Here is a 13,256-nt window from a genome sequence, read left to right on the forward strand (position 1 = left end):
TTCACTGTCCATTTTCTGCATTATTAGTGGCATGCAATTTCATTGAGGAAATACAATTAATGCCCTGTCCGGTGGGATTGCTTGCCCAAGGACCACCTGTAAATCTCCAATGAAACTGGCTGCTTTCTGTGTTATCCCCACACGGCTTGTTCACTGTGGCCTCGTCTACATGTGTGCATTTACTGCACAGCAACCAAAATTACTGCACAGTACGGGCACACGTCTACACGTGCGCAGTAAATACGGTGACTTATGCCAACTTGAGCGTAAATTTGATACCGGCATCATGCAGGTATCAAATTTATGCCCGATTAGTTATTGCGCAGTAACACACATGGAGACGCCTTACGGCACAGTAACACTGTGTGTATGGGCTGCCTTGGGACTAACTTTAGTCCCAAGTCAGTCTGCACACAGCATTAATGCACTTTAATGCCTGCACGTGTAGATGCCAGCCTACTCCTGCTTGCTACACAGTAATTTACTGCGCAGTAAATTTGAGCTGGTGTAAATGCACATGTAGACACACCCACTATCATATATTGTATGTACCGCCCAGCTGACACTGTCCATGAGGTGGTTATTTCTCTTCCATATTTTAGACAGCGCATGTTCCCAGCAGATGAAAACTAGTTAGTGGTCACCAGCCACTTGTTTTCTCTGAAATGTCCTCTTATATTCCTGACCGCGACTCTGGAACGATGAATGAAGCACTGCTTTCCCTCAAGCGATCCCCCCAGGTTGTACATCAAACCCAGGGCAAGCTTGCAAAGAAGGTGAAGAACTGAGCCAGATCTCTGAATAGCCAGGTAGCGTAAACCCGAAGAGTGAAGTCCATTATTTATGGATCTCACCGAACTCATAGGGCCGGACCTCCAGCCAAGAATCGGGAGCACCGATACGTCCCAGTTCCCACATCAGTGACTTCCAGCATGAAATATAACACGTGAACGCCCGCGCGATGTTGAATGGTGGGGAAAGCCTGGTTTTACATGTGACTTGCGGCCCAGGAAAAGTGGACAAGGTTTTGTTGGCTTGCTTTCCACTTCGTGTAAATCTTACAAAGTTCAAACGCTTCTCAGAAAAACCTCGGGTCCACCACAACATCCCTCGACCCGTATCTCCACTGCCGCCATCAGCCACTCTTGCATTTACCCTGGATTCTGGGTTTGCTTCTGCACTGCCAGAGTTGAGCTAGGCTGCAGCAGAATAAGAGCCGTCGCGGGACCGCAGCAACATCCCTGAAACACGGATGACTCAGTCTCACGTCAGAGCCATGTTCGGCAGCACCGAGCCGTTAAAAAGAAAAGATGTCGTTCCCATCTACGAAGAGAAACGTGACTTCTGTTGCTAAGATACCACATGGACCGTTCCTGTCAAATCCAGGAGCTGCCGAACATTTCTGAATTTTACTGGGCTTGCAGGACCGCTGAAGTTTCGTGGTACCGAGGCAATAAAGCGAAGGCACGCAAGGAGCTTCTGGGAGAATTTCTGAACGCTGCATCTGCTGCTGGGTGGCCCTGAGCAGGGGCAGTTTCAAGAGACATCTAAAAAGGCCTGGACTACACACGGCGCTATTCCACCCGCACCGTTCGGCTCCACGTCCCCACCCTCGACAGACATTTCTGCTCAAGTCCACCCCCTTTCCACTGGCTTCCTCCTCGCTCAGTCCCAGTCCAGCCCAGATCCTCTGCTCCTGGCTCAACACCCTGCATTTCTAAAGCATAAGGAGAAACGAGCTCCACGGAGGTTTCTGCCAATCCACAAAAAGAAATAGAAAACACCAATGCCTCTCACTCCCCACGTGAAGACAGAAGGCAACCCAGTACCGAAGAGCACCGATGCGATGAGGAAGAAAGCTGGTTGTATTGTTTCAGCATTAATAAGGCTGGGGTCTAACCCAAAGCCAAGGCATAAGGGAGGTCTGAATACTACCGTCTTCTCCTCCACTGAAAGATGAAGCTTGGTAAACTCTATTTTTATTTTAGACATCCCTTGTGCCTGACTTGATAAGCACCCGAAGGAATGGGACAACAGGAAAGAGAGCAGTGATTTCACCTGGATGCTCCCCCTCACCTCCACCACACGAATGAAGTAGCCAGACTATGGGATAATCCTATGCTACCAGTGCACTGGGACATCTTCCACCCACCAATAGCTCAGCTCCCCTCCAGACGTCCCATATGGTCCACCCTTGCAAAACCCTTTGACTTTTCCATACCGACTCAATGGCATGAAGAATGGCCGGCACAAGCACCGATCCATCACCACGTCATCTCTTGACCCTACAGTCAGTCAACCAGGATTTAACTGGCCACGCCGTTATTGGGCACTTTTCAACCAGTTTCAAACTGGACCGGGTCACTATGCCTCAAATCTATACCAATGGGACCTCTGCAATGACAACACGTGTCCTGGCGGACAAGTTCAAACACCGCATGGTTGACTTGTGTCCATTTACAGCGCTTTCTGGTGGCCTTCAAGCTCTTCACAGTGGCAACGACGTTGCCTTAAGATGGCTGGAACAATATGCCAACACTGTATATGCTAAATGAATACATAATCTATTAGTGCTCATAAATGGCAGGCATGGGGCACGATAAATCCACAGAATATATCATATATCATATGTTTGCATACACACACAGGGCGTGATAAATCCAGGGAATATCTCATGAGCTAGCATACAGATGTGGGACAAATCCAGCAAATTTATTGCGAGGTAGTAAGGTAGTATACAGACCCAGGGCACAGTAGACCCAGGGAATGTGTCAGAAGCTTGCATGCAGACACGGGGCAGGGTAAAGACACAGATAAACTCACATAATATCTCATAAGTCTGCATACACACACTGGGCACTCTGGGCCCCCATCACCGTTCATTTTGGAAGCAAAACTGAGCCGTCCTGCATTCACTCCTCAGCAGACTCAAACCCTGTGCCCCTCTACTCTACCCGCAGACCCCATGGAAGAGAGAAATTTGGAGGAGCAACCATGTCCATCTTTCTTTGGAAAAGCTGTGAAGTGAAACCCCCGCCTTCTTTAGACCTCTAAGGCCATGCATGAAGCAGAGCTCAATGACCACAAAAATAGCTATGACTCTTGACAGACTCTCTCTTTGGTATTATGACAGCCTCGGAGGTGGCATAATTGCAGTTCTACTGCTAATTGCAGCGTTAAACAGATCGTTCTGCAAATTAGCCGCGTGTCAGCTTTGCATTAGAATGGCAAAGGAGCCCATTTCTTACTAAGGACCCTAACAAAGCAGCCGAGAGTGCAATGAATTACTAGTCCCCCTGCTTCTCTCTGTGTTGTGCTGGCGTCCGTCAGCCACTATTACTATTTTTACTTACAAGAGATTGTCAAAATACTGTTGAGGCCCAAGCTTGGACTCGACCACAGCAAACAAACCCCAGAGCTGCAGCTGATGCTAACCCTTCCACTATCCCATTCCTTCGTACCTATGTCACTGCCTGTCCCTGTTCAACTATTCAGTGCTTGGCACGTACAGGACAGAAGCATGATTTAAAGGAAAACAGCACTACTAGTTCTGATCGATTAGCTCTACTAGATCTAATGAAAGGGAGATAGAAACAAGCTCTTCCCAAACAGGAACGCTGCGCCCATAAGGCAGGGGGTTGTGCGAGGATTTACTCAGTAAGCTGCGGTGTTGTTTCAGAAACCCCTCTTAAAAAAAAACTCAGGAAGATGGTGGGGGATTTGGGGGGTCACTGTCAGCAAGTGCTGACATTTGCTCTTATTAACCCCGATGTCCTGCTCCGACGTGGCCTAATATACAGGAAGCAAAAGGCACTTTGGGACTGGACAAGCAATGAGCTCGGCGAAGCTGCTCGATGATAAATTCTCCTGCGTGGTTGAAATAATCAGTGCCGAATTTGTCAGGCTCCCAGAAAATGATGATATATGTTCACACATATATAATGAATTGGTCTGGGGTATGATTGGCAAGTGCATCCGACTGGAGGCTAACATCTCATTGCCAGACCCTAGAAGACACTTCTTTCCTGGGGATGTTGCACGGAAGCACCCTTCCTAAGGCTGTTCTTGGAGAGACAGCTAGAAGAGAGCGTGGGGGACTGGACCCATGTGTAGTCTGCACTAGCAAGGCACCCTTTGGCACCAATTGCAGTGGGACTCTGTCCTGTAAAGCTGATAGCACAGGTCTCAGTCACTGGGTTTAGAGCAAAGCACAGTCCTATGTCTCCGGCCCGATGCCCGGTTACTGCTGGAGGAGGCTGCGTCCCAGGTGAAGGGGAACAACAGCTCCAGAGCCCTCGTTCAGCTGCATCAAGTCTGCACCTTTGGGAAACCTCTCTGGATCCCGCAGGAGAAGCAGGTAGAAAGTGGGAGAAAGAGAAAAGGAAGCTCATGAGACAGCAGATGCTGCTTCCTGAGCTACTTGCAGAAGAAACACCCCATTCACTTGCTCGCACGTTCACTGCTGACTCCAACGATGCTGGCAGGGAGCGTGCGCACGACGTTGTCTCACGGGCAATGTAGCATAGAAAGCTGGATGCTGTAACAGAAATGATATAATAGAGTCCTGGAGCTATTAGCAAGAACTAGGAGGGCATCTGGCATTTACGCTGGTTCTGCTGCAAGGGAGAAATCGCTCTCTAACGACACAGCTTATGAACCAAGCAACTGGTAAGACAACATTTGAAAGTACGAATAAAACCCATCACCAGGGAGGGCTGGAAATTCTGTAGCATGAAGCAAAGAACTCTATTAAACATCCAGGAAGCGGTCTGGATCCGGGGTGTCAGCCCAGGGGGTTTCAGTAGACGGCTAGAAATATTTATGCCCTAATGGAAGGCAAGAGAAGCAATGCCCAGAGCAAGACATGCTTGCTTCCCTATTCACTCCAGGACCCCTCCACTATCAAACCTGGAGAGGCTGAAGCTGTAGAAAGCAAAAGCCAAGAAACTGAAGGCAGTTTTCAGTTGGTGAATGGAGAAAAGAAGAGCTGGTAAAATCAAAACCTTCCTACCAGCACCGCTGGTCCCAAAACGATGCTGCCTCCTGGCTGGCTGTCCATGTGCATAGAAATTGGAAAAGATACCTATACTCTCATCCGGTGTAATATAACACTGAAAACTGGGACATTGCTCCCCACGTTTCCAGATAAAACGGGTGGTGGCCTTTTGAGAACGACGACTGATAAACAGCAATGCACACGGATGAAAAGCAAGGGGTGGAAGTGTCTACATCGGCACCATCAAAAGGAGGTCTCAGTTATTAATGAAGATCTTTGTGAGGAAAGGCTACGGCACGTTGAGATAAATTATTCTAGGAGCCTTGCTTTGGAAATAATTAATCTGTGTCAGGACACATCTTCTACAAATAAATCAGATGGGCATAACTACTCACTACACTGCACGCTTCAGGTAATTGCCCTCTATCTTAGTTAAATTTGTCCCAAAACATGGTGAGGATTGGCCCTCAGCTATTGTATCGATCGGTGGATGTGCAGTTCATCAGCGCCACCGAGGATTAAGTGCAGCTAATTGAAGCGGCACCTTCTGAAAGCATGGCCTGTCGTAAAGAAACATTTGCCTTTGTAATGAAGAAACCAGCAGCAATATCAATCACGGTTTACCGGCAGATGGCTTCCTGATCTATAGTAATGCAAACCACTTTCAAAAAACATTGTGACTATAAACACTGATGGATAAGAAATGAATACCAGAGGGCTCTCTCTGCATGAAAACCTGGACTGTTTATCCACCAGTGATAGCCGCAACTATGAAAACAAGCATTCTTAAAACAAGCCAAAATGGCAAAATATCCCGGGCAGACACTGCCTTTACATTTGCTTCCTTATAACAACAAGCAGAGACTAACCAGACTAACCCTAAGGTTTTGCACAGTCCCATTCCCCGAGGTCAGATCCACACAATGCAGACAGCCACGTCCCCTCTAAATTCATGGACCAAACCCCGGAGCCCTAGGTAGTTTGCAGCAGCTGTTCAAGCACCGACAAGTCTTAATTCAGCATTCAATAGGTGAGTTGTTAAAACCCTCTTACCCTCCTCTCATCCCTTTCCCATATGTGCATCAGAAGCAGAGGATTTAACATGGGTGTCCTCAGCAGTTCCTGATATAATTGGACAACAAGGCATGGGGGGCAGGGGGAGAATGCAGTGGGTCACCGATGCGGTCAAAGGTAGCAAAAAATAAATAAATCCTAAAGTGAACAAAGGAGCATATTGTGTCTGAAGGCACACAGTGGGGTGGGGAAAGGCCCCACGGTATGAACAGCCTGCCGCTGTCAGAGCTATCCGAAAGGGGCACAAGACAATCCAAGAAGGCAGCTCTGTGCCCCATCAGCCGCGGCAGGCTCCTTTCTGGCAACCAGGTGTGCATGAGAAGTGAGACGAATGGCCCGCGGCTGCCAGCAAGTACGAGGCTTTGCCCAGAAAACGAGGCAAAGCCCCGGTGGGTAACTATGCAAGTTCCCATAAAAAGCAGCACACCGCTACACTGCCTTTGCCTTCCCGCTTGGTCGCTACCTGCCCCCAAGACCGGGCTGAATGAAAGAATCACGGCCTGCCTTTTCCAAAAGTCCCAGTGGCTGAAAGTGTCTCAGTTCCTGGATGCCCAATTCGAGACACTGTAAAGAGGCCTGATTTCCAGCGAGCGCTGAGCACTGGCCCTGCCTCGATGCCCTCTTGTAACCCTGGCTAGAGGGAGGCGAGCGATTCAAGAAGCCGACACGGACTGCAGCCAAGGCAACAGCTGCAGCCGATGTGCGCTCAGCACAAGGAACACCGAAGCACATGTCTCGGGAAGCCTGCCTTGCCACGGGCCACTGCGGCTGTATAGCGTCCCAGCCGGTATCAGGTAACCTTTGCTGACGCTGCCCCATATACATCGTTATGCTGCAACTAAAATAACCACACCGGCAGATCTTGCTGGGCACCGCAGAGCCTCATTCAGGGATTTAGAGACAAGCCAGGGAGCTGCATTTTTAGAGCAGCAGCCCTCTTGCACTAGGCCAGCAATTCCCGGAAAGGAGGGAGAAAGTGCATGGCACTGATGGGCCGGTGCCAAGTATCACAGGTGGGGAGGGTGCCCACCCTGGAGCCATCTATGACTTATGGGACATTGTCCCCACCCCAGCTGTTCCCCTTTCTTCAGACATACAGGAGCTGCCGAAGAGCAGTTAATTGCTCATCTAGCTCTTCACCACCGCCATGTGAGAATACGATTGCCCGATTTATGGGCAAAGCTGCAGTAGGTGTGAAATAGCCAGGTCAAACCCCGCTGCATGGCCACAAGTGCTTCATGCCACCCATTGCACCACAGATGCATAGAGCAAGCAGCAAGCACCCGGATCTAATGTTGAAAATACGCGTTCCCACCAAGATGAGAAAGAGAGGTCAGCGCATTGCCGTGCAAAGGCCTGCGCTACCTGCCTCCACCATACTATCTCTTGCTAAAGGAAGAGAGCTGTCTTGTAAAAAGCATCCGCTGTCACAAGCTGGGGTGGGGATTGCTAAGTGCAAAGTGTAACGTGCTGGTCACTGTGTGCAACACCCTCTTGCGCCCAAGCTGCAGACTCAAACTTTCAGCTCTGGAGGTCTATCTGCTGGGGTATGACAGGCCAATTTAGATGTGCTTGTGTAATGGCCAAGTGCAAGCCCCCAGCTGCTGTACTCAGAGCTGGCACAGCATCTGCTGCAGCCCCCCTGCCTTGGCGGATGGTGGCAGGATCAGGACGCACCTGCAGCTCGCTGTCCATACGTGGGGGAAACGTGAGAGGCAGCTGGCAGGCAAACACGTCTCACCAGTTCACAAAGAAAGAGGCGTTCCTAGAAGTCAGTGCTGCTCTGCTAGGGATGAATATGACCCGCTGTCTTTACTGTGCGTCCCATTAGCACCGCTTCAGGCTCAACACGACGCAGGTGGACCGAACTGCTAGAAAGCCACTGGGTGGGTAGACACTCCCCATTGCTCACGGTGGGGCTACCATGAATATTAGAGCCTACCAGCCTCTCTATGATTTCTTTGCCATAGACTTTTTTTTTTTAAAGAATAACTTTAACTTTTATGTAAATCATAGCACCATAGAAAATGAGGGTTGGAAGGCTTGCTCAGGAGGTTACATCTAGTCCAAACCCCTGCTCAAAGCAGGACCAGCCCCAACTAGCTCATCCCAGCCAGGGCTTTGTCTACCTGGGTCTTCAAAACCTCCAAGGATGGAGAGTCCATATCCTCTGTGAGCGACCTGTTGCAGTGCTTCACCACCTTCCTAGTGAGAAAGTCTTCTCTAATATCCAACCTCAACTTCCCTTTCTGCAACTGGAGCCCATTGCTCCTTGTCCTGTCATCTGCCCCCACTGAGCACAGCCCAGCCCCATCCTTTTTGCAACCCCCTGCAGGGAGCTGAAGGCTGCTATTCAATCCCCATCGGTCTTCTCTTCTGCAGACTCAATCAGCCCAATTCTCTCGGCATCTCCTCATAAGTCATGGGCCCCAGTCTCCAAACCATTTTCGTTGCCCTCCACTGGACTCTCTCCAATGTGTCCACATCCTTTCCGTAGTGGGGGACCCACAACTGGACACAGGACTCCAGATGTGGCTTCACCAGTGCCAAACAGAGGGGAATAATCTCTTCTCTCAACCTGCTGGCAGTGCTCCTACCGATGCAGCCCAGGATGCCATTAGTCTTCTTCACAACAAGGGCACGCTGCTGGCTCCTGTTCAGCTTATTGCCCAGAAGCCAATAACACCAGTTGAGTTTGGCAGCTGATGATCCAGCCCTCCCATGCCACAGGAAAAGGACCTCCCACCAAACCCACCACCCACTTGCTCTTCTGCAAACCTCCAGCGTCCCACCTGCTTTGTGCACTGAATGTGTCTAAAGACCGGCATGTCCCTTTTCACTCCAAAAGAATTTGAAAGCAGACCACAAAGGTTTTATTTTGGGGAGAAATCTCCTGGAATTCACCCTCGCTGCCTTCCAGCCTGGACCACCCAGGGGCCCGCTCTGATAATCCTCAAAATACCAATTTAGCTACAAGCCCCTCGCTTTTTATTTTTTATTATTTTTTATTATTATGTGCCCCACATACTGGGGCAATTTCATTTCAATAGCGCAGTTACTTATTGTGCTTTAGTAACCTAGGAGCAGAGGTAATTTATTCCAAGGTGATGAGCTTCCAAAAAAGACATCAGACCTTGTTCTAACAAGTGTCGAACACAGACCTAAAATAAGCACAGCTCGAATCTCAGCCACGAAGCAAAAGCTGCGTGGAAAAAAAGGCAGCTGGATAGCTCTGCAATATAACGGTATCTTCCCTAGATAATTAGGGAGGTGTGAAGCAAGAATTCGAGCCCTTTTTTTCCCTAAGAAAATGCAGGAGTGAAAAACGGTTGTGAGTATGAACAGAAACAGCAGCAATGCAGAGCACGCCAAGCTACAAGGCTGAGGTCACTCATGTAATGACAGGCTGGATGGAAAATAGGGGGTTGCAAAGAACATACCACACTCCAGCAAACGTGAGCTCCCCCCAGCCCTCCCAATCTGAATTTCCATGAGACTTACATGGTACTCCAGACTTTCTACGTCGCCCTGCAAGCTCACCCCACCGCACGCTTTGCTCCAGGACTGACTGGGCGCTCAGCACATGCAGCCCTCCTTAGCTCCCCTGGCCCCTCTGCTTCATGTGACAACAGCTGGGGATATTTTGAAAATCTAGAAGGCTCCAAAAAACCTCCTGACCAACCAACAGAGTGGGATTAATACGATGGCAGCTTGCTTTGGACGCTGCCCAAATCTCCTCTGCTATTCAGGTGATTTGGAAAAGTAAATCAATTCCGGATAAACCAGCGGAGCGGCGGCACCAGGGATGCAGCTCTTGACATTTTCCAAGCCAAGTTTTGTGGCAGCTTTGGAGTAGAAAGGGGAGGGGGAATGGAGGGGTCTGGGGCGGGATGCCACAAACTTCCTGTGCGATCTCGGACGAGTTACGTTCGCCACTCTTTCTCAAATAAAGACTTTTTTTGGCAAAAATCTAGGTGGTCTGATATCACCTCTGTCACGAAGTCTGATTCCTTTTACTCTCTCTGTGAAGCAAGGAGAATGATGTTGGCCAACGGCACAGAAGATGGATGAGACCGAATTGATTTTTTTAAAGCCATGCAAGACTCTTGGTCAGCAGCTGAGATGCAAACACCAAGAACCGCCGTTGCTGCTGTTGTTCTTCTACTCCGAGGGCTTTACTCTCCCTTTGGCAAAACACTGACATTTCTCTGCATTATCAAATCAGCAAGGCTCTTTATTGACAAGGAGTAGTGTTAGCGGCACAGCACCTTTCTGTATCCAGAAGAGCTGGGCAGGAAATGGTTTTCCCATCCAGTGAAGCTTCAGGATCGCATCCCCCACCTCCCTTTAATTCTGCATCAAAATGAAACACAGATTTGTCATGGTTTTCCACCAAAATCTAAACGAAAAGAGAAAAATGCAGCCTGGACTAGCCCAGTAGTCTAGACAGGCACCTGGGAAATTTCGATTCAAGGCTTTTCATTGCCGTTTCTCATACACCCCAAATGACTGCGCTGACCCCCAGATACGGGAGGGTTTCTGTTTCCCAGACCCAATTCCTGTCCTAGAGATGAGAAATCTTTCCTCATACAACTTTTCCTGGATCTGGCACAGTCCCACAGACAGTTTCCATTTAATAAAGCAGTATCTTCTGCCCAAAAAAGCAGCTCCAGTGAAAAAGTCCTGGCCAACCTCACCACAGTCAGCCACTGATAGCAGCCAGCGAAGCTCCCCGGGCTTTCCACGCAGGAGGAGGGCGGCAGAGGGAACCAGCTCGCTGCAAAGTCCATGGCGGGCTGGACCCTGAAACACAGCACCACACCGGCAAACCAGGCCTGTTTCCATCAGAAACCTGCCCCTGACCCCACAGAAGGTCACTGGCCTGGAGATCCTTCCATTAGGCATTTCTCATTCTCTGCAGACGCGGTTTCTGATGAGACTCCCTGCTTTGTCGGAGAATTTCAAACCAGTTCCACCTGCACCGGTCAAAAGCCCGCTGTACAACCACGCTGCAAACTACAACACTCGATGCACACGCACAACCTGCCAGGTGCAGCTCAGCAGGTAGCAGACAGGTGCAGCTCAGCATGTGATGCAGGAAGGCTTCCTTTCACAAGGTTTTAGATGGATTTCTAACTCCAAGGAAAAAATCCTCTTCCTGCCAGGTCAGAGAGGGATTCCTGCTATAGCAAAAGTGAACGGTGGCAGTGCCTGGCTGTTCGAGATGGGACAGAGATGTTTTCAGACCTTAGTGCAACTCCCCAGGAGCAGTCACTCAAAGCAAGCTCACAGCTGGGGGCAATTTGGTTCCTGCCACCACCTCCCTCTTCAACAGGAGGAGCCGCACTGGAGATCAGCGTAGCTCAGCTTCATCCATACAGTCTAACTCAGCGGTTCTCAACCTTTTTGGACCAGGACCCAATTGTAAACATCAATGGCCAGTCCTGACCCGCTGCCCCCCACCCCCAGTCCCCAGTGTGTGGGGCAAGGGAGGGTGGTAGGGGGCATGGGGAAAACTCTGCCAACCTGCAAAGCAAAAGCCATGGTTTCCCACGCTTTTCTCCTTTCAAAAAGAACCCATTTTTAAAGTTGGTTCATGCCCCTTCCGTATATTCGTGCGACCCACTTTTGGATCACAACCCATGGGTTGAGAAACGCTGATCTAACTCCAGCAGAGTGGTCAATGCATTGAAATATTGGCTTATCCTGGATCCCATCACTACTAAGCAATGGCTTCACAACATCCCAGTGTAACAACGGGGGGGAAATGAGAGAGGCAAACCTACACATGGGGTTGGATATCTGCCAAGATATTATGCTTGGATGTCTTAGCAATAACCATGTGGGATGCTGGAGCAGCCCTAAGCGAGGGAAATAAGGCATCAAGGTATTCCTCAATATTAAAAATACAGCTGTGCAGCACTTCCAGCTGGTGCATTAACCTAGCCACTGGCAATCTGTGGCACGAGGGGAAATGCAAAATACTCCCAAACAACAGCATGCAGATTTAATGCTCATGAACGACACCTGCCCTGAGATCAGAAATCCTCCATGTACCCCAAAAAACGAGTGCAAATAATGATGCCTCTCAGCAGGTGAGAAGGGGCTAGAGACATACCTGTCACTCAACTGCTTAAGGACAGGAGGGGACCGGGCTGGGGAGCGTACCTCGACTGTTACGCTATAACCGGTACATCCACGTGCTCCGGGAGAGGGAAATGCCAGCTAAATCACGGCAACTTTAACCCGAAAAGAGCAGGGCTAAAGTTACAGCGGTTTTGCTCCCCTTGTATTGCTACAGGAGCAAGCAGATTTAACAGGTACACTGTAATAGCTTATAGCGGTATCATTCGATACTCGTATAATTATTACATCCGTCTGCACCCAAGGTTACCTTGACCCCTTCCGAGGCAAAATGACAGTTGTTTCCTGACCTATTTTATCGCTTGGCTTCTGTGGAGAAAGCCGTGAAGAGCATTAATCAGTGCCAACTGTACAGGTGATTTTTTCGGATACGGGCACCAAGCCAGGCGAACCCGCATGAATGCCAAAGTCGTTTTGCATAAAAGATCAAACAAGCCAGCTAGAGGCTCAGGCATCTTGGTAATTAAACCACACAAAGTCCCTAGATACATATATCTTCACCCCACTGCCCTCCCCATCACTTCGATTTTGTGATTTCCTTCCATTATCCCACTTCCCTTTCCTGATAGCAACTGCCTCTGCTAAGGGGAGAAAGAAAGGGCCAGAATGACTCAGATGACAGAGATGTGCTATGCATATTTAATACACACAGTGCCGCGCTGCACAATTTCGGGGATCTCCATGTATCGGCCGTGCATGTGCAGAACAATTCCCAGATACGCCCACACACGCTTTGCTTGTGAGAGTCCTACAGTTAATGAAGGTTAAGAAAAAAGGTGGGGAGGAGAGGAGGTGGGATGTAGGAAGGTTTCAGTGAAGCGTCTCACCCGCCAGCAAACGCAAAGCCCTGCAGGAGCTGGCGTAAAAGGAGAGACAGAAACCGAGTGACGGGTGTGCGGAGCGTGGCAGGACAACGGAAATGCAGAGAGCTGGAAAGGCAAAAGACAGAAAGGAGACAGAGCGAGAAGCACGAAAACATGAGCTGAAATATTTAGAGCAAGGTTGGGCTCCGAAAGACCCCAACAGCTCAGGATGTATTTAA

The 13,256-nt window shown here is 49.4% G+C and overlaps 1 protein-coding gene across 1 annotated transcript in view; it reads right to left on the reverse strand.

The window, feature by feature from the left end:
* Window positions 1-9,631, reverse strand: part of KCNT1 (potassium sodium-activated channel subfamily T member 1) — a 77,061-nt gene extending 67,430 nt beyond the window's left edge. Inside the window, exon 1 of the mRNA XM_025193863.1 lies at window positions 9,572-9,631. Coding sequence (XP_025049648.1) covers window positions 9,572-9,573 — 2 coding nt within the window. The 5' untranslated portion in view covers window positions 9,574-9,631. The remainder of the gene's footprint in view (window positions 1-9,571) is intronic.
* Between the last annotated feature and the right edge of the window lie 3,625 nt (window positions 9,632-13,256).

This window comes from Alligator sinensis, unplaced genomic scaffold (genome assembly GCF_000455745.1).
Source record: "Alligator sinensis unplaced genomic scaffold, ASM45574v1 scaffold611_2, whole genome shotgun sequence".
NCBI classification, from domain to species: Eukaryota; Metazoa; Chordata; order Crocodylia; family Alligatoridae; genus Alligator; species Alligator sinensis.